Raw genomic sequence first — 20,522 nt, 5'->3', positions numbered from 1 at the left:
CCCAGAACAGTTGAGCCAGTCACATGTTTGTTTGTTTGTTTGTAATAGCACAATGGGAGTAAGCAGGAACAGGTGAGTCCATCTGTGTATTGACAGGGTTGTGTTTTATATTGAAGGTCAACAATGCCAAAGGTGCTTCAACAAAGTACTGAGTAAAGGGTCTGAATACTTATTTACAGTAAATGTGATATTTCAGTTTTTTATTTGTAATAAATTTGCTACAAGTTTTTGTTCTGTCCTTGTGGGGTATTATGTGTAGATAGATGCGGACAAATAAGGCTGTAACGTAACAAAATGTGGAAAAAGTGAAGGGGTCTGAATACTTTCCGAATGCACAGTATCTAAGTAAGTGCTGAATTAATAAGGTGACGGGGCATCATGTTGTGTTAGCTTTCTGCTAAGTTTAAGAAGTCAAAGCCCTTTGGATGAGTTATCTATTACAACTGCCACTGCTGTCTTTTGATTTCCTTGCGTTTTCTCGCCTCTCTGTTCTCGGCCCGTCTCCTCCCCCATTTTCTCCGAGCAGAGCAGGCAGGTCCGTTGCCCTAGCGACTCCGGACTCCACACAGACACAGCATGTACACATGCTGCTCCTGAGCCAGTACTGTTTTTCCTTCAAACAAGCATGCATCAAACTTTGTTCATTTGCACAATGTCTCTCATTCACATTCACTTGTAAATGTCCAAACTCACCCAAAATGTTATTCGTAAGCTTCTACCAGTCAAAGGTTTGTCAAAGGTTTGGACACACCTACTCATTCAAGGGTTTTTCTTTATTTTTACTATTTGCTACATTGTAGAATAATAGTGAAGATGGCAAAACTATGAAATAACATATCATGTAGTAACCAAAAAAGTGTTAAACAAAACAAAATATATATTTTTATTTGAGAGTCTTCAAAGGAGCCAGCCTTTTCCTTGATGACAACTTTGCACACTCTTGGCATTCTCTCAACCAGCTTCATGAGGTAGTCACCTGGAATGCCTTTCAATTAACAGGTGTGCCTTGTTTAAAAGTGAATTTGTGGAATTTCTTTACTTCTTAATGCGTTTGAGCCAATCAGTTGTGTTGTGACAAGGTAGGGGTAGTATACAAACTACAGCCCTATTTGGTAAAAGACCAAGTCCATATTATGGAAAGAACAGCTCAAATAAGCAAAGAGAAACGACAGTCCGTCATTACTGTAAGACATGAAGGTCAGTCAATGAGGAAAATGTCAACGTTTCTTCAAGTGCAGTCGCAAAAACCATGAAGTGCTATGATGAAACTGGCTCTCATGAGGACCGCCGCAGGAAAGGACGAGTTACCTCTGCTGCAGAGGTCAATGCGGAACATTTCAAGAACTTGTAGTAGGGAGTTGTAGTTTCGAACAAGCTGATATTCTACATAGTTTAGTGCATAAAACATGGTAATTAACTACAATGACTATAATCCATTGCACATCTACTTCTTCGGTCTGTTTCATTTACGCCTACTACTAATCGCTCAGTACTACGATTGATATGCCACTCTATTCCCCTCTCTTCTGTAGTTTTCTTGCTTTTTTTCTTCCTCTCTCTCTTTCTCTAGCTCTCCCTCTCGCCCGCTCTCTCCCTCCCCTCTTCCTACAGTCTGTCTACATTTTGATTGGTCTTATTCTCTATCTGTTTCTCCTATGCTAGGACATGTTGACAGCCCCCACCCTGGCTTCACTTAAACAGAAAGGAGGGTCTCATAAATGCCCTGGGAAAACATACAGTCATGGAAAGAAACTACAAGGCTGTACTGCTGTTTGAAAGGCCTCTCCACATAAAACTGAAATGAGATGGCAGTAACAGCCCACCAACCATGAAACCTGAGACTGAGTCTACATGTGTTCAGTGTTAAAGAAAGCACAGTCAGATAAGATTAAACAATATTTATAGTTACTTGAGCTGTCCTGAAGTGTACTTAGTTACCTTTGAGCCCAGGTTCAGATGGCCATTAGCAGCTTTATAATATGTCTCTCCCCCCCTGCAGGGACCTGCAGGCCCTGTCTGATTGATGTTGTTCCTGTGAAGAAAGCGGAGGGACAGGTCATCATGTTCATCCTCAACTTCCAGGAAATCATTGACCCCTCCCTCAAGAAACCAGGTCTGAGACAGAGGGTGGCCCAGGGCTGGGTATGGGCAGGTCAGTGTGGAAGTGTGTGTGTGATACTGTCTGTCTGCATCAACCTGTTTATTCCATGTTGAATGTAGCTGTGTTATAACATACAGAATGTGACTGGTACTGTAGGTGTATTTATGTAAAGTGTATGTATAAGCACTCTGTGGTTTCTCAGGGCAGAGTCGCAGGCTGAAGTTGAGACTGCCATTGGTACGTGCAATGCGTCGGTCTTCCCTCGCCAAAGACCAGTTTGAGGGGGTGGTGGTGGACTACCCACAGGTAAGGTGGCCAGAGACTCCCGTACACACATAGGCCTATACACACAGTATTTGTCTAAATATGACCTTACATATAATATATATTGATTATCTCAGTTCCTGTATCTCTTATGTTTTGTAGTGAATATAGCTTCAGTCACATACATTTAGCAGTAAGTAGAAATCTAGTACCATATTTAACCTATGATTGTCCTCTTCCTCCTTCCCTAATTCAGCCCAACAGTGAAGAGATCCCTCTGAAAGAGTTCCGTATCCCGTCCAAGGAGAGCTGCATGCAGTCTGAGACAGAGGCGCTGATAGAGCAGGACCACGAGTCCTCCCAGCCTGCAAGCCACTACTCCCCCAAATTGCTGTCCCTATTGTCAGAACGGCTGGAACCCAGCGTGCCCTTCCTCCCCAGCAGCCCCTTCTCCAGTGCAGCCTTCCCCAGGACAGTCCTGCCCCGGAGCCGCTCCAGAGAGACTGTCGGCAGCCTCCGCAGAGCTTCCTCCCTGGATGACCTCGACAGCATGAGGGCCGAGTCGGGCCGACCAGGAGACCCACACTCCAACAGCAGTGAGTTCGTGTGTGTGTGTACCCAGACATAAGTATAGTCTGTTGCCATTTTTGTACCCCCTCTGACAGGAAGAAATGTGGCTGTCTCCTCTTACAGCTCCATCTGAATCAAAACAAACCAAGCCAAAGCTACCTGGGCCTGTTGGAGGTATTCTGTTCTCTAGAAAATGCGAATCCTCACTCCCATTCCTCAAGCACTGAGCATGTGCAGCAGCAGGGTCACTAATCAATGTCTCTAACCTATAGCCTGTGTGTGTGTGTGTGTGTGTGTGTGTGTGTGTGTGTGTGTGTGTGTGTGTGTGTGTGTGTGTGTGTGTGTGTGTCTGTGTGTGTGTCTGTGTCTGTGTCTGTGTCTGTGTCTGTGTCTGTGTCTGTGTCTGTGTCTGTGTCTGTGTCTGTGTGTGTGTGTGTGTGTGTGTGTGTGTGTGTGTGTGTGTGTGTGTGTGTGTGTGTGTGCCAGGTCTATAGGAGTCCCAGTCACTCAGATGCCATCCTTTACTCATCAAACAGCTAATACTATGGGCTATGGAGTGTAGGGCTGTGACCTTCCTATCTACCCCAGGGAAATAATGTAGAGGAATACATCCATCCCCGCAATGACACACTCCCCGCATTAACACACTCCCTCTCATTTCATTACTCTATCAATTTAATTGGCTTTATTGGCATGAGAAACATATGTTTACATTGCCAAAACAAGTGAAATAGATAATTCACTTTCTCTGTATCTTTCTCACTTAGATGCTTTGCTCAGTATAAACCAAGATGTTTCTCATCTAGAGGAATGGAAATTGCATTATAACACATTATATTTTTAGTTCTGAATGTGTTACTTGCAGTTTAAATAAAGGATTTGAATGATAATATAATATGTAAAGTAGTCGTTGAAAGTAGATAGACACAGCAATGAGAGATGAGTGTTGTTGTGTGCAGACCTGAAGGCCGGTACTCTGAGCTCCACCTCAGACTCGGACCTGATGCGACGCAGGACCAGCACTCGCAGGACCAGCACTCGTAACCCCCTCACTCTCAGTTTCGCCTCCGACCTCTTGCGACCGCCCTCGCCCACTGAGATCGAGATCATCGCTCCCAGCAAAGTAAAGGACCGCCACCGAGACGTCACAGAGAAGGTCACACATGTCACACAGGTGAGACACATGGTCCTCACTAGCACTCATATCACACAACCACAACCATGTGATTGCCTGACTCAACCTGTATTCTGCTTATATATTAAGGGATTTTTAAAGTGAGCTTTTTCAGAACAGTATGTGCGATATTGTTTACACAGGATGTTGTGTAAAAGGAACGTTGGGTTATTGAGAAGTGGCGGATTACATCTCTTCGGTCTGACTTCCTGTGTTGCAAGCTTTCTGCTGAAGAAGCAGCTGCATGTCACTCAGGAGTTTCCACATGCATCCACACACACACACACACAAACACACAAACAGGAACGATATACTGTATATAAAATTAACTTTTTTTTCAGTCACTGGTGCTATTTTCAAAAGTATGTGGTGAATTTTCTTAAAACAAAACTCCAAACTGGTAACACTTGTAACACGGCAAGTCTCATAAAGCGTTTTATTGTACATTTATTTAGTTTGAATGCATCTTTCACCACCCAACCATTCATCCAAAATATAAATGTACTGTCAAATACCATATGAACATTTATTTAATAATCAAAACACAACATATTAATATCTTCTCAATGTAGTTATTTTAACAGCTAGTTAATCCAATAGATACAGTACATGTTTCAAAATGCCCTTTGAATATAATATACTACAGTACTGTTTTCACATTAGACAATACACTTGCACTATCTTTTGAAATTGACTGAACATCAAATTTCGATCATTTCTATCTCATGTGTGACCTTTCACAACTGATGAAAAAAATATCTGTATTGTTCAGATATAATTACAACATAGGTGTACTGTAATCAAATGAAAGAAACAGCATTAGTTTGCATCAAGCCTGTCTTGAGCATTTGGCCATTGGTTCTCATCAACATCGCAGTAAATGTACACATTGATCATGCACCCGGGGAAAAACCTTTTGGCATGGAGAATCCAAGCCTGACAAAGCCTGGATTGATGTCATTACATTAATCATTCATGGCCTGAAGGAGGGTGGTGCGCTCATGGGGATGACACTCATATATCTTCCACCTGTACTGTACTATGTATTGTACTTATGTATTGTAGTGGTCCTGTATGTGGCTCAGTTCATAAGAGCATGGCACTAGCAAGACCAGAGTTGTGTGTTCGATTTCCACTGGGGTCACTTACGAAAATATAATGATTCACTGTTGCCACTTAGGATAAAAGCATCTGCTACGTAAATGGTATGTATTACAGTACTGTACTGGCCAGATCACCATGCGCAGTGTCAAGTGTTGGCTGGAGTGGTGTGAAGCTTGCCGCCATTGGACTCTGGAGCAGTGGAAACGCGTTCTCTGGAGTGATGCATCACACTTCACTATTTATCAGTCAGACGGACAAATCTGGATTTGGTGGATGCCAGGAGAACGCTACCTGCCCCAATGCAACCCCATCAAACACCTTTGGGATGAATTGGAACGGTGACTGCGAGCTAGGCCTAATAGCCCAACATCAGCGCCCGACCTCCCTATTGCTCTTGTGGCTGAATGGAAGCAAGTCCCCGCAGCAATGTTCCAACATCTAGTGGAAAGCCTTCTCAGAAGAGTGGAGGCAGTTTAGGCAGGAAAGGGGGGACCAACTCCATATTAATGCTAATGATTTTGGAATGAGACGTTCGACGAGCAGGTGTCCACATACTTTTCGTCATGTAGTGTGTAAGAGGATATTATCTCCTGTATGAACATTTTGTTGGCTACATGTATGGAGATGTTACTTAGCATCACTACTGTACTATATGCTCTTGTCTCTCTGCATGTATATGAAAGAGGGAGAATGGGGAAAAGACCGTTTGTATGTGTGAAAGAAAGATCCCACCTTCCATAGTGTGACATCTGTGCCAGCAGAATAACTTCTCACACCCACATGTCATCACACTAAGTTTGAGTACATTGTCATAACCTGTAATGCCATGGAAACACTAACGCAGTGAGCTGGCCCCACAACACCACTGCGTAGCACACTGACCCACATGTCTGTGGTGGGACAGTCAGAGTGGCCACCAGCCAGATGAACCCACACGCTAACCCTGGCTGCCCTGACTTCACTTGTCCACTACAAGTGGAATAATGTGACTCAATATTAGGGATTTTTGTGGTATTACTAGATGTGTGTGTGTCAGGTGAACATACATGTCTTATGACAGTACATTTGAGTGTTATAACGGGGGTTTATATAATCAGAATTGAGTTGATTGACTGTGAAAGGGCAGTTGGACTTGCTGCTAATGTTAGCATTGCTCTGAGTGAGAGGTGAGCTCTTTAGGTTGCCGTGTCAATGCTCCCTGTTGTCACTTCCTGACCTTAGAGAGCCGTTTTATTTCTCTATTTGGTGAGGTCAGGGTGTGATGTGGAGTGGGCGTTCTATGTTTTGTATTTCTTTGTGTTTGGCCGAGTGTGGTTCCCAATCAGAGGCAGTTGTCTCGTTGTCTCTGATTGGGAATCATACTTAGGTAGCCTTTTTCCCACCTGTGTTGTGGGATCTTGTTTTTGTGCAGCTCTTGTAGCCTACGGAACGGTACGGTCGTTTTGGTTTCACTTTGTTATTTTGTTGCTGGTTCTCATTTAAATAAATATGATGACCACAAATTACGCTGCGCCTTGGTCTCCTTCAAACAACGCATGTTACACCTGTCTTGCTCACTGGGTGCACATGGGAGGCAATTTGGCGTGCCTCTAGTTCCTACCAATGGAAAAATTTATTGGGCCAATAGAATGCCTCCCTCTCCACTTCCTCCAAACCTGCTCCTGGTAGAGTCCTCAGCTGCTGATCACTGTAAATACCACACACATGTACTCTCAAATTATATGAGCTGTTGTGTTTTTTTTATTCACCCTCACCAACAAGTTCACACATCTAGAAGATAATTAGACTGGAGAAGTCATCATGTTTGGCAGGACATGGAGTGAAATGTTAGCACAAACAGGCTGGATTTCTCCAGACTAATTATGTTGCCTTCCCAGGTTTGGGGTCAAATCCATTTCAATTCCAGTCAATTCAGAAAGTAAACCACGTTTCAATTCCCAATTGTCCTCATTGAAAAGCATTGAAGAGAATTGGAATTTCAGTGAATTCCTGAATTGACAGGAATTGGAAATGGAATTTACCCCAACCTTGTACCTTTCCAACTGATATTAGACGATTTCAACAATTTCTTTCTAAAAACTACGTGTTTTAGAGATAATGTACACGAAACAAAAATATCAACGCAACATGTAAAGTGTTGGTCCCATATTTAATGAGCTGAAATAAAATATCCCAGAAATGTTCCATACCCACAAAAAGCTTATTTCTCTAAAATGTTGTGCACAAATTTGTTTACATCCCTGATAGTGAGGATTTCTCCTGTTCAAATATGACCCATCTACCTGACAGGTGTTGCATATCAAGAAGCTTGTGCTGGGGACAATAAAAGGCCACTCTAAAATGTGCAGTTTTGTCACACAACACAATGCCACAGATGTCACACGTGGGAACTCCTTCAAGACTGTTGTAAAAGCATTCCAGGTAAAGCTGGTTTGAGAGAATGATACATGTGCAAAGCTGTTATCAAGGTAAAGGGTGACTATTTGAAGAATCTCACAAAATATATATATATTTTGATTTGTTTAACTCTTTTTTTGGTTACTACATGATTCCATGTGTGTTATTTCTTGTTTTGATGTTGAGTTTTGATGTCTTCACTATTATTCTATAATGGAGAAGATAGTAAAAATACAATACCTTGAATGACTAGGTGTGTCCAAACTGGCTGGTACTGTACAGTCGTGGCCAAAAGTTTTGAGAATGACACAAATATTAATTTTCACAAAGTCTGCTGCCTCAGTTTGTATGATGGCAATTTGCATATACTCCAGAATGTTATGAAGATCAGATAAATTGCAAAGTCCCTTTTTGCCATGCAAATGAACTGAATCCCCCCAAAAATGTCCACTGCATTTCAGCCCTGCCACAAAAGGACCAGCTGACCTGTCAGTGATTCTCTCATTAACACAGGTGTGAGTGTCGACGAGGACAAGGCTGGAGACCCCTCTGTCATGCTGATTGAGTTCTAATAACAGACTGGAAGCTTCAAAATGAGGGTGGTGCTTGGAATCATTGTTCTTCCTCTGTCAACCATGTTTACCTGCAAGGAAACATGTGCCGTCTTCATTGCTTTGCAGAAAAAGGGCTTCACAGGCAAGGATAATGCTGCCAGTAAGATTGCACCTAAATCAACCATTTATCGGATCATCAAGGAAAGAGGTTCAATCGTTGTGAAGAAGGCTTCAGGGTGCCCAAGAAAGTCCAGCAAGCGCCAGGACCGTCGCCTAAAGTTGATTCAGCTGCGGTATCGGGGCACAACCAGTACAGAGCTTGCTCAGGAATGGCAGCAGGCAGGTGTGAGTGCATCTGCATGCACAGTGAGGTGAAGACCTTTGGAGAAGCAAAGAAGCCACTTCTCTCCAGGAAAAACATCAGGGACAGACTGATATTCTGCAAAAGGTACAGGGATTGAACTGCTGAGGACTGGGGTAAAGTCATTTTCTCTGATGAATCTTCTTTCTGATTGTTTGGGGCATCTGGAAAAAAGCTTGTCCGGAGAAGACAAGGTGAGCGCTACCATCAGTCCTATGTCATGCCAACATTAAAGAATCCTGAGACCATTCATGTGTGGGGTTGCTTCTCAACCAAGGGAGTGGGCTCACTCATAATTTTGCCTAAGAACACAGCCATGAATGAAGAATGGTACCAACACATCCTCAGAGAGCAACTTCTCCCAACCATGCAGGAACAGTTTGGTGACGAACAATGCCTTTTCCAGCATTATGGAGCACCTTGCCATAAGGCAAAAGTGATAACTAAGTGGCTCGGGGAACAAAACATTGATATTTTGGGTCCATGGCCAGGAAACTCCCCAGACCTTAATCCCATTGAGAACTTGTGGTTAATCCTCAAGAGGTGGGTGGACAAACAAAAACCCACAAATTCTGACAAACTCCAAGCATTAATTATGCAAGAATGTGCTGCCATCAGTCAGGATGTGGCCCAGAAGTTAATTGACAGCATGCCAGGGCGGAATGGAGAGGTCTTGAAAAAGAAGGGTCAACACTGGAAATATTGACTCATTGCATCAACTTCCTGTTATTGTCAATAAAATCCTTTGACACTTGAAATGAAATAATTGTAATTATACTTCAGTATTCCATAGTAACATCTTACAAAAATATCTAAAGACACGGAAACCGCAAACTTTGTGGAAATTAATATTTGTGTTATTCTCAAAACTTTTGGCAATGACTGTGTGTATAATGTATAATATATATTTCATAATATCAGAGCACGATATACAGTATGTGGCTTGAGCCCTATTGTTAAGATGTGCAGTTCATACTCAATCCCAAAACTTCCCGTTCCCACGATTATTTCCCACTTTCATCAGTGACTGTGGATGTGAGTATTTCAGCTGTTCTGCTATCATGTGTCTGTGTGTGTTGCTGGCAGGGGTGGAAGGGGTCAAGGTGGGTGGTTAGGAAACATGTTGCTCTGGTAGGGCGGTGGCAGTCATGCAAATAACTGCTGGTCTCACAGTAATTGACCGTTAATTAACATAAAGACGTTTAGCATCTCCTGGCTTCCATGCATACTGTAGCCTACAAGCCACCGATGCAGACCTTTGGAACATGTAATTTTTAAAAAAAGTGTCACGATCGTCGTATGGAGTAGACCAAAGCGCAGTGTGGTTAGAATACATTCTTCTTTATTTAATGAAGAACACGAAGAACACTTAAACAAAAAAACGAATGTGACGCTATGATAACGAGTGCAGACACAGACAACTATACACAGACAATAACCCACGAAATACCCAAAGAAGATGGCTGCCTAAATATGGTTCCCAATCAGAGACAACGATAAACACCTGCCTCTATTTGAGAACCAATCTAGGCAACCATAGACCAACATAAACACCTAAATGAAAACAACCCCATAAATCTACAAAAAACCCTAGACAGTACAAACACCCTAGAATAAGACAAAAACACACATATCACCCATGTCACACCCTGACCTAACCAAAATAATAAAGAAAACAAAGAATAGTAAGGTCAGGGCGTGACAAAAAGTCTGATAAATCCATGTCATATAGCCTATACCATCACAATAAATGCATAAGTTATTTTAAATGTAGTCTATTTCAGAAGAACAGAATAGCATACTCTGAGTTGTCCTTATGTTAGGCCCTGATGTGGGCTACACTAGTTAACAGACAAGATTTGCTTCAAATTCTGTGGCATTACATTTAATAGTATGAAGAATACAATTGAACATAGCTTAATAAAATGGAAAGGATATTTCCTCTAAACTATTTGAGGGAGTGCTTACATGTGGCTATTCTGTGTTGAGCAGTTAACAAAAGTTGGTCCTCCTGAATGCTTAATTTAGAGTTATTTATGCAACTTTAGTGGTGATACAAATGTTGGGCAAATGTTTTGATTTTTAATACATTCTCAGGCTGCATGATGGGACTCAGATTATGATTTGAAAAAAGGCACTTGAAAGGCATGAGCTCTGATTTGTTTATTGTGCAGGCTACACACTTAACCAGTCTCATTCACAATTTGACAAACACTTAATAATATTCTAACCAGGCCTCGGATTTCTCAGCGGCATCCCCCTTGTGTGGCAGTAATGCCCCCTAAAAAATCCATGCCTTTTGAAGGCCATGTGCGGGGACAACCGTTAGTCAAGGTAATTGAGGTAATATGTACATGTAGGTAGAGATAAAGTGACTAAGCATGGATAATAAACTGACTAGCAGCAGAGTAAAAATGGAGTGGGGTGGGGACAATGCAAATAGTCTGGAAAGCCATTTGATTAACTGTTCAGGAGTCTTATGGCTTGGGGGTAGAAGCTGTTAAGAAGCCTTTTTGACCTAGACTTGGAGCTCCGGTACCTCTGGTTGTGTGGTAGCAGAGAGAACAGTCTATGACTAGGGTGGCTGGAGTCCTTTGAAATTTTTTAGGCCTTCCTCTGCGAACGGCTGGTATAGAGGTACTGGATGGCAGGAAGCTTGGCCCCAGTGATGTACTGGGCTGTACGCACTACCCTCTGTAGTGCCTTGCGGTCGGAGGCCGAGCAGTTACCATACCCGTGCTCGGTCCTCTGTTTTTTTGTAGTCCACAATCATCTCCTTTGTCTTGATCACATTGAGGGAGAGGTTGTTATCCTGGCAACACACTGCCAGGACTCAGACCTCCTCCCTATAAGCAGTCTCATCACTGTCTGTGATCAGGCCTACCATTGTATCTTCAGCAAACTTAATGATGGTGTAGGAGTCGTGCTTGGCCTGCAGTCATGGGTGAACAGGGAGTACAGGAGGGGACTGAGCATGCACCCCTGAGAGTGATGTGTTGTTACCTACCCTTACCACCTGGGGGCGACCCGTCAGGAAGTCGAGGATCCAGTTGCAGAGGGAGGTGTTTAGTCCCAGGGTCCTTAGCTTAGTGATGAGCTTTGAGGGTACTATGGTGTTGAACGCTGAGCTGTAGTCAATGAATAGCATTCTCACGTAGGTGTTCCTTTTGTCCAGGTGGGAAAGGGCAGTGTGGAGTACAAAAGAGATTGCATCATCTGTGGATCTTTTGGGGCGGTATGCAAATTGGAGTGGCTCTAGGGTTTCTGGGATAATGGTGTTGATGTAAGCCATGACCAGCATTTCAAAGCACTTCATGGCTACAGACGTGAGTGCTACGGATCGGTAGTCATTTAGGCAGGTTACCTTGGTGTTCTTGGGTACAGGATCTATGGTGGTCTGCTTGAAACATGTTGGTATTACAGACTCGGTCAGGGTATTAAAGACTTGCCAGTTGGTCAGTGCATGCTTGGAGTACACGTCCTGGTAATCCATCTGGCCTCGTGAATGTTGACATGTGTAAAGGTCTTTCTCACATCGGCTACGGAGAACGTGATCACACAGTCGTCCAGAACAGTTGATGCTTTCACGCATGCTTCAGTGTTGCTTGCCTCGATGCGAGCACAGAAGTTATTTAGCTTGTCTGGTAGGCTCTTGTCACTGGGGTCGCGGCTCTGCTTCCCTTTGTAGTCCGTAATAGTTTGCAAGTCCAGCCACATCCGACGAGCGTCTGAGCCGGTATAGTATGACTCAATCTTAGTCCTGTATTGACGCTTTGCCTGTTTGATGGTTCGTCGGAGGGCATAGAGGGATTTCTTATTAGCATCTGCGTCCTCTGACCACTTCCATATTGAGTGAGTCACTGGTACTTCCTGCTTTATTTTTTGCTTGTAAGCAGGAATCAGGAGGATAGAGGTATGGTCAGATTTGTCACCCATCAGACTATTCTTGATTTAATCTTGTCTTTACATATACTAAATAGCATATTGGTGAAATTTGTTTTGATTTAGAATGGACCATTATCATGCACCTGTCTCGGAACAGGGGCAGGGGGAAAAATACATGTAATCTATGCACTTAAATAGCGAATGGAAAACGCTTTTCCCGTGGTTCCTTTTCATGCAAGCCAGGTCGACTATACTCCTGTTGTAAAGCGAAGCAGTGTGCTTAATATTAGGAAAGTTGATAAATAAATATAGTAGGCCTAGCCTATAGAAAGCTGATGGGATCCTCCTCTTTTTAATAGAGGCCATCAAAACTCTGTTTTCTCACACAATTGCATAGCCTATAGCTCATGGGCTCTCATGAAGTGTTTTATTTTTGATAACATTTGCATTGATGTCAGAGTGACTAGAGGGACAATAAAGGGCTCAGTACCAGGCAGTTAGCAAGTTTGGTAGGCTGCTAATGACCATCAGCAACATCAGAGCTTTGAGAAGCCTAGTTACCGTGACTAGAGTCACATGGAATTTGACTGTGGTCATATGACTCGTGACTGCCGGTGTGACGGTAATACGGTCACCGTAACAGCCCTATGCTCTGGCGATGCTGGAAGGGGAGGCATTGGGAGGCAGGGGGGTATCGAGCGGCCCTCTGGTGATGCTGGAAGGGGACGCGTTGGGAGGCAGGGGGGTATTGAGCGGCCCTCTAGTGATGCTGGAAGGGGAGGCGTTGGGAGGCAGGGGGTATCGAGCGGCCCCCTGGTGATGCTGGAAGGGGAGGCATTGGGAGACGGGGGTATCGAGCGGCCCTCTGGTGATGCTGGAAGGGGAGGCGTTGGGAGGCAGGGGGATATCGAGCGGCCCTCTGTGCGGCCTGACACTTACGATGACCTTGGCCTCTGGTACTAATGGAAGTAGAGGGCAGCAGAGGTCTCTCTCTCTCAGTCTGTCTGTCTGTCTGTCTGTCTGTCTGTCTGTCTGTCTGTCTGTCTGTCTGTCTGTCTGTCTGTCTGTCTGTCTGTCTGCCCTCCACTATCTCCTTTATGTTTGTTGGTGTCTACAAGGTGTCAGTCATTATCTTCCATCTTCTCTCCTCTATCTCTCTGCTTCTCCCCTTCCCTTTCTCCTTTTCTCCACCTCCAGTCTATTCTCTCTACATGTTGTTCTTACTGTATCCCTGTATCGTTTGAAGAGCTACAATGTTCTGAACAAGGAAAATCTCCACCATGACATAATGGTCTGTTTTTAGGTCAAACAGATCGTTATCACTGCAAGAGCACATTACGGTGGCTAACTACTAAACAAGTATCAATTGGTCAAAATAAATAGTCTGAAAAAGCAGTCAACATGGCAGTTACCTTATCTATTATGAGTACAGAATACATGTAGGATTTTGCCTGGGTTACGTCTCGTTACACAACTGGGCTTCTTGGTAATCCCCTCTTTTATAATTGAATTTCGATTTGCGCCTTACAAAAAGAGGGAAATAATCCCTGTCATTGATCTTTGCTGGTATTGATTAGTCTGCGTAAGATTAAGCACATTATGTGATTGACTGTACAATCAGTGGTCCGTAGAAGAGGGACAGATGGTGAATGTCAGTCAGTGAGAGAGACAGACCCTACATCTCCCCCTACTGCGCCCCCTGTCTCTGACAAAGTCTGTAGGGTAGAACAATTCTTACTAAAATAACTCCTGACAACAGGAGGTTGGGGGCACCTTAATTGGGGAGGATGGGCTCGTGCTAATGGCTGGAGTGGGATTGATGGAATAGTATCAAATACATCAAACACACAGTTGAATACCATTCCATCCATCCATCCAGCCATTATTATGAGCCGTCCTCACTTCAGCAGCCTCCACTGCTCCAGACGTTGTTTTTCTAAATGAAAACATGCTTCATGATTCTGCGTATACTGTATTTGTTTCTGTTAGCTATAGGTTTGTGTGCATTTGTGTGTGTGTCTCAGTTTGTGTCTGAGTGTACTGTATGTATGTGTTTGTATGTAAGTGTGTGTGTGTTGTGTGCATACTGTATTAGCAGCAGTATTGCCGCGGGGCTCCAGCTGTGAGGGCTGGGCTGCCGGGTGCAGAGGGAGAGTTTTCTCCCGCCCTCTCTTCCAGCCACACTCCTCAACATGAGCCTGAAACAGAAACTCCAACCTGTGAGTACTCCAACTCTACTCTCTCACTCCCTATTCTCTTCTTCCTTTCTCTTCCTGTCTCACTCCTGTCCCTTTCTGCCTCTCCTCTGACCCTCATGGTCATCTGGTGGTTCGTAGCAGGCTACCTAGCTCCATCCTCCGTATTGACAGTGAGGCAGGGACAGTGACGGATGTTGTTAGTGCTGTTGTCACCTTGTTGTCGTCATAATTTGTCTTGTGTCACTTGTCGCCCACTTTTCTTTCATAGGTGATAAATATGTTGATGTTTTGTGGGCTCCAGGGTGCTTGTTGGTCTCTGGAATTTGGAATGTTCATTTGATTAGCATGAATCAAATTTAATTTTGTTCTGAAAATGAGTATTCTAATTTAAAGAGAACAGTTCACAGTGCCTGCAAGGTGTTTGTTTTGGTGTATGAAATAACACTAAGTGTCAGAGGTTTTTAATTTCAGACTGGATTGTTACTGAAGTATTAACATAGTTAGGTGTTCTTTATGCAAATAGCTAGTGTTTGTTTTTAATCTTTAAAAATATATTTGTTGTATTCTATGTCAGATGTCATTGTATTTTCCAATAAGGACTGTTAACTGTTATAAGCCCTGAGTGGTTTGGGTAAAACATTGTGGTGCAGACAGCATGGATCTTATTCAGGCTGTCATTATGAAACAGGACTGGAAATTATGTCAATAATCTGAAATTACCCAGATGAGTGAATCTGGGTAACACACACACACACACACACGCACACTGCCCATCCCTCAGCTTGCTGCAGGTGTACAATCTTCATTTCATCATCCTGTTGCAGGAGAACTTTCCTGCAATGCAGAAAATGTAAAGCGTGTTGTGTATTTGAGGTTTAAAAAGGCTTCTGAAGTTTATAATTTCCACTTTGAAATGCCATTCATTATAATCCACATAATAATTCACATTTCCTGTTGCTGCAGAGTTATTTTCCTGCTGTATCGAACTGGCTAAAATTAAGATCCTACATCTGTACAGTACTTTAAATACTCTGCTATGAGAGGTTCTGCAGTGCATTTTAACATCCTCAGTCTTCAGTCAATCGTTTCAGTTTGTTGTTTCAAATTGTTTATTCAGGGTAAGAAATGCATTAACTGAACTATCCATTTAATTAAAGCTCAGTCCTACTCTATTCCCAGTATTAGATTAGTTTACTGACAACTGGAGCAGTACTGGACTGGGTGAGAGTTGGGTCATAGAGTGGTAAGTGGGCAGTGTGTAGTCTGGATGGGAATCGATAGGAGACTAACCATGTGGTGTCATTTTATCACCTCTAGGACTGACTGTATGTGGGGACTTTAGCCTTACAGGTTTGTTCTCTTACTTTGAGTCTGAACATCTTTTCCATTTAAGAATCAAAGCTGTGAGGGCTGAGAGAGGTCAGATGTTCTGGAAAGAGATGGAAATTGTCATAGGAAGCTTTCACCTTGTACTTTCAGGTTATTTAGTAGGGCAAAAACCTTGTAGCACTGAACATGCCGCATTTAATGTATCTGTATTTTGTGATCCAGCTAAGTAGGGATATTGGAGAGGGTTGGCAGCAAGGGCACCATGGTAACGCTGTGTGTTTTTACAGATTATTCTGTCACCATGGCTATGTTCATAGTTATGCAAACTATACATGCAAAGTAGTATGAGCCAGTGTTGGTTCCACCAGTCTACCCTGCAGAACATGTTGACTGTGTAGGTTCCATCAGCCTAGCCTGCAGCACATGTTGACTGTGGTGGTTCCACCAGCCCAGCCTGCAGCACATGTTGACTGTGGAGGTTCCACCAGTCCAGCCTGCAGCACATGTTGACTGTGGAGGTTCCACCAGTCCAGCCTGCAGCACATGTTGACTGTGGAGGTTCCACCAGCCCAGCCTGTAGCACATGTTGATCTGGGAGGTTCCACCAGCCTAGTGTGCAGCACATGTTGATCAGAGAGGTTCCACCAGCGCAGCCTGCAGCACATGTTGATCAGGGAGGTTGCACCAGCCCAGCCTGCAGCACATGTTAACTGTCATGAATCTTGAGTGAGACAGCAACAGATTTGATTTATTTTCTATTGAACCTTTATTTAAATAGGCAAGTCAGTTAAGAACAAATTCTTATTTACAATGACAGCCTATCCCGGCCAAACCCGGACGACGCTGGGCCAATTGTGCTGCGCCCTATGGGACTCCCAATCACGGCTGGATGTGATACAGTCTGGAATCGAACCAGGGACTGTAGTGACTTCTCTTTGCACTGAGATGCAGGGCCTTTGCACCATTCGGGAGCCCATATGGGTGGTATCAGAGAGCACATTGTGCACCATGGTCTGCCTATGTCCAGAGCTGTAAAAATACTTGAAAGTACTACTTAAGTAGTTTCTTGGTATCTGTACTTTACTCGACTATTTATATTTTTGACTACTTTTATTTTCCAAAAGAAAATTATGTACTTTTTACTCCATACATTTTCCCTGACACCCAAAAGTACATTTTGAATGGTTAGCAGGCCAGGAAAATGGTCTAATTCACACACTTATCAAGAGAACATCCTTGGTCATCCATACAGCCTCTACGTCAAGCACACAGACAGTTTTGACCAATACTGCCCTCCTACACAAGCACTCACAAAAGGTGTTAGTGAAAATAAACCAAAATCACCCAGCTCTTTGCAACATTCCCTGTCGATTTGCTTGTAAATTAGGGCACTTACCCTGCTCTGCCATTGGCCGAGGGACAGTGCAGGGGTCACATGGTGTGGCAGGTGAGCTGCAGCAGGGTCTTTTAAAAGGCCAGTGAGCGGGGTGGGGCGGGGGAGAAGGGTACAGACAGCCAGGCAGCCAGAGAGGGTCCACTCCCCAGCAGTGGTCTGTTAGAGCTGGGCATATAGGCACTGGGTAGCTGATCTAGAGCATTGTGCTGGACATAGTGGGCTAGGATGGAGCAGGGGAGGACCTATATGTTCCGGGGGAGGCAGGGTGGGCTGCTGGGGAATTTGAGGGGGACCAGGGTGTCGTGCTCCTCCTCCTCCTGCTGCTGCTGTGGTCGGGACCAGGATAGACTGGAGCTCCTGGATATGGAGGCTCTCATCGTTGTACCGGTTAGTAGGAGCACTAGGCTCAGACTGATTGAAATGGTCTATGTGAGTGTGTTCTTATGGGTTATTGTTGTCCATTCAGATACTGTGGTTTCGATGATGGTGTGTGAGGAAAATATACATTGGTGTGTGAGGGAAATATACATTTTTAGGTAATATTATGGTCTGTGCCATCACTATGAGAACACAATCACTAAGGTCCTCTCTGTATTTGAATGTGCACCTATAATTTACATACTGGTTATTATAGTTGATTTGGTTCCTACTTGGCTGTACTGACTGTGTTGAACACTCAGAAATCAGACCCCCGTCAACCATGTAGATATTTGTCTCGTGAAAAGCTGTGCGTTGGCTTCTACAGTGTTTGTGTTGAGTCCATTGAGACAGATATTGTTTATACTCCAGGACATAATTGTCTTCATGACAACATGACTGGCTAGCTGTGAGACTGAGGGATGTTTGTGTGAACATTTACACTCATTGCATTGTATTACACACACACACGCACGCACGCACGCACGCACACACACACACACACACACACACACACACACACACACACACACACACACACACACACACACACTCCTTCTCTCTCTTTGTCACTCACTCTGGAATACACATTAACTCTGATTGATTTGTGACAGGGTTTGAACAGCTAATGGAGGGTTGTTGTGTTTTTTTGCTGCTGCTGATCTAGTTGTGCTGAGGTGATAGACATGTGGGTTGGAGGCCCGCGGTGTCAGACACAGTAGGTAGTTAGACAGAACACAGTTGCTCCCCTTCCTTCCCCCAAAGGGCACAACAAAGACAATATCAGGTCCTGTTCTGCTCCTCTCTGAACTGTCTTCTGCTCTGGTTCCCTGAACCCACGTCCCTCGGGTTTCCTGGCACAGTTCTCTGACATGACTCACTCTCTTTCCCATTTCTTATACTGCTTTCCATTTTGCTAAGGCTGTTTGGCTTATCATCTCATATTCTTGGGGTTCTAATCAAGGCCTTTTCAGCAGGGTGGTGAGGGGCCATTGTGAAGATATTCCGTTTCAATTCTGTTTCACTTTTACTGCCCATGATGAATCTAGATTCAGTAGGACTCTCTGACCATCTCTGCCCTCTCCCCGTTTAGGTACTGTCCCTAGGGGCTGATGTCCTGCCAGAGTACAAGCTCCAGGCGCCTCGCATCCACAAGTGGACCATCCTCCACTACAGTCCCTTCAAGGCGGTGTGGGACTGGGTCATCCTCCTGCTGGTCATCTACACGGCCGTCTTTACACCCTACTCCGCTGCCTTCCTGCTCAACGAGGTGGAGGACGAGCTCCGGCGCTCCTGTGGCTACACCTGCAACCCCCTCAACGTGGTGGATCTGGTGGTGGACGTCATGTTTATCGTGGACATTCTCATCAACTTCCGAACCACATATGTCAATCACAATGACGAGGTGGTCAGCCACCCGGGGCGCATTGCCCAGCATTACTTCAAAGGCTGGTTCCTCATTGATATAGTGGCAGCCATCCCCTTCGACCTACTCATATTCCGCTCTGGCTCTGATGAGGTGAGATGGATGGAGGAGAAGGTGGATCATTTTAATCTATGTGTCGTATTGGTCCTTTTTTTGCAGTGTTGGTCAGTGTACCAATTCAACAAAGCCTCTCTCATAAATCTTCTTGTTCTTTTACATTAATTGCTTTGTTTGTACATTGAACCTCTCTCCTCTCAGCCCCAAACAACCACTCTGATTGGCTTGCTGAAGACTGCTCGGCTGCTGCGATTGGTGCGTGTGGCGCGGAAGCTGGACCGCTACTCAGAGTATGGCGCCGCCGTTCTCTTCCTCCTCATGTGCACCTTTGCCCTAATTGCCCATTGGCTGGCCTGTATCTGGTACGCCATCGGCAACGCGGAGCGCACCAACTCGGCCCGCATCGGAGGCATGAAGATCGGCTGGCTGGACAACCTGGCTGAACAGATTGGTAAACCATACAACGACACAGACCCTGCCTCCGGCCCCTCCACCAAGGATAAATACGTCACGGCGCTTTACTTTACCTTCAGCAGCTTGACCAGCGTGGGCTTCGGCAACGTTTCCCCCAACACCAACCCTGAGAAGATCTTCTCCATCTGCATCATGCTAATCGGCTGTGAGTACGTCACTAGTGTGTCTGAGTACGTCACCAGTGTGTCTGAGTACGTCACCAGTGTGTCTGAGTACGTCACCAGTGTGTCTGAGTACGTCACCAGTGTGTCTGAGTACGTCACCAGTGTGTCTGTGTGTCCAGAGTGTTCATATGCATTGCTGCATTACTTTAAGTGTAGTACCACCTATGATTTTAGGTGGATGTCACTGACATGTCTCTCTGTCGTCTGCTGTAGCTCTGATGTATGCCAGTATCTTTGGTAACGTGTCGGCTATCATCCAGAGGCTGTACTCCGGCACGGCCCGTTACCACACCCAGATGTTGCGTGTCAAAGAGTTCATCCGCTTCCACCAGATCCCAGAGGGACTACGCCAGAGACTGGAGGAATACTTCCAACATGCCTGGTCCTATACCAATGGCATCGACATGAACGCTGTGAGTCACTCTCAAACACACATTCATATACAGCCAAACACACACACATTCATACGCACAGGAAAAACACACACGTTCATATTCACACAAAAAACACATATTCCCTAATTGCCACCTGAGTTTTTCCGTCATTAGGTGCTCAGACAGGGAGACCTAACAGTGGAAATGATGTGCGTCATATCCTTTGTGTTAGTAGATAGATGGCGTCCTGCTGGTTGCAGAGAAGAGAAAAGCATTA

General features: G+C 44.4%; 1 protein-coding gene across 4 annotated transcripts in view; it reads left to right on the top strand.

Annotated features, from left to right (window-relative positions):
• The window catches only part of LOC112259031 (potassium voltage-gated channel subfamily H member 6-like), a 38,477-nt gene that overhangs the window by 6,916 nt on the left and 11,039 nt on the right, over nt 1–20,522 (top strand). For 2 of the 4 annotated variants that reach the window (XM_042327817.1, XM_042327820.1), the window contains exons 3-10: nt 2,000–2,152; nt 2,304–2,407; nt 2,622–2,961; nt 3,059–3,109; nt 3,895–4,109; nt 18,844–19,269; nt 19,435–19,852; nt 20,085–20,284. In XM_042327817.1, the coding sequence (XP_042183751.1) occupies nt 2,000–2,152; nt 2,304–2,407; nt 2,622–2,961; nt 3,059–3,109; nt 3,895–4,109; nt 18,844–19,269; nt 19,435–19,852; nt 20,085–20,284 (1,907 nt within the window). The remainder of the gene's footprint in view (nt 1–1,999; nt 2,153–2,303; nt 2,408–2,621; nt 2,962–3,058; nt 3,110–3,894; nt 4,110–18,843; nt 19,270–19,434; nt 19,853–20,084; nt 20,285–20,522) is intronic. The other 2 variants (XM_042327818.1, XM_042327819.1) reach the window with 2 other exon arrangements.

The sequence above is a fragment of the Oncorhynchus tshawytscha genome, linkage group LG09 (genome assembly GCF_018296145.1).
Source record: "Oncorhynchus tshawytscha isolate Ot180627B linkage group LG09, Otsh_v2.0, whole genome shotgun sequence".
NCBI classification, from domain to species: domain Eukaryota; kingdom Metazoa; phylum Chordata; class Actinopteri; order Salmoniformes; family Salmonidae; genus Oncorhynchus; species Oncorhynchus tshawytscha.
Note: the sequence above shows the minus strand (reverse complement) of the source record. Positions and strands in the feature narration are given on the sequence as shown.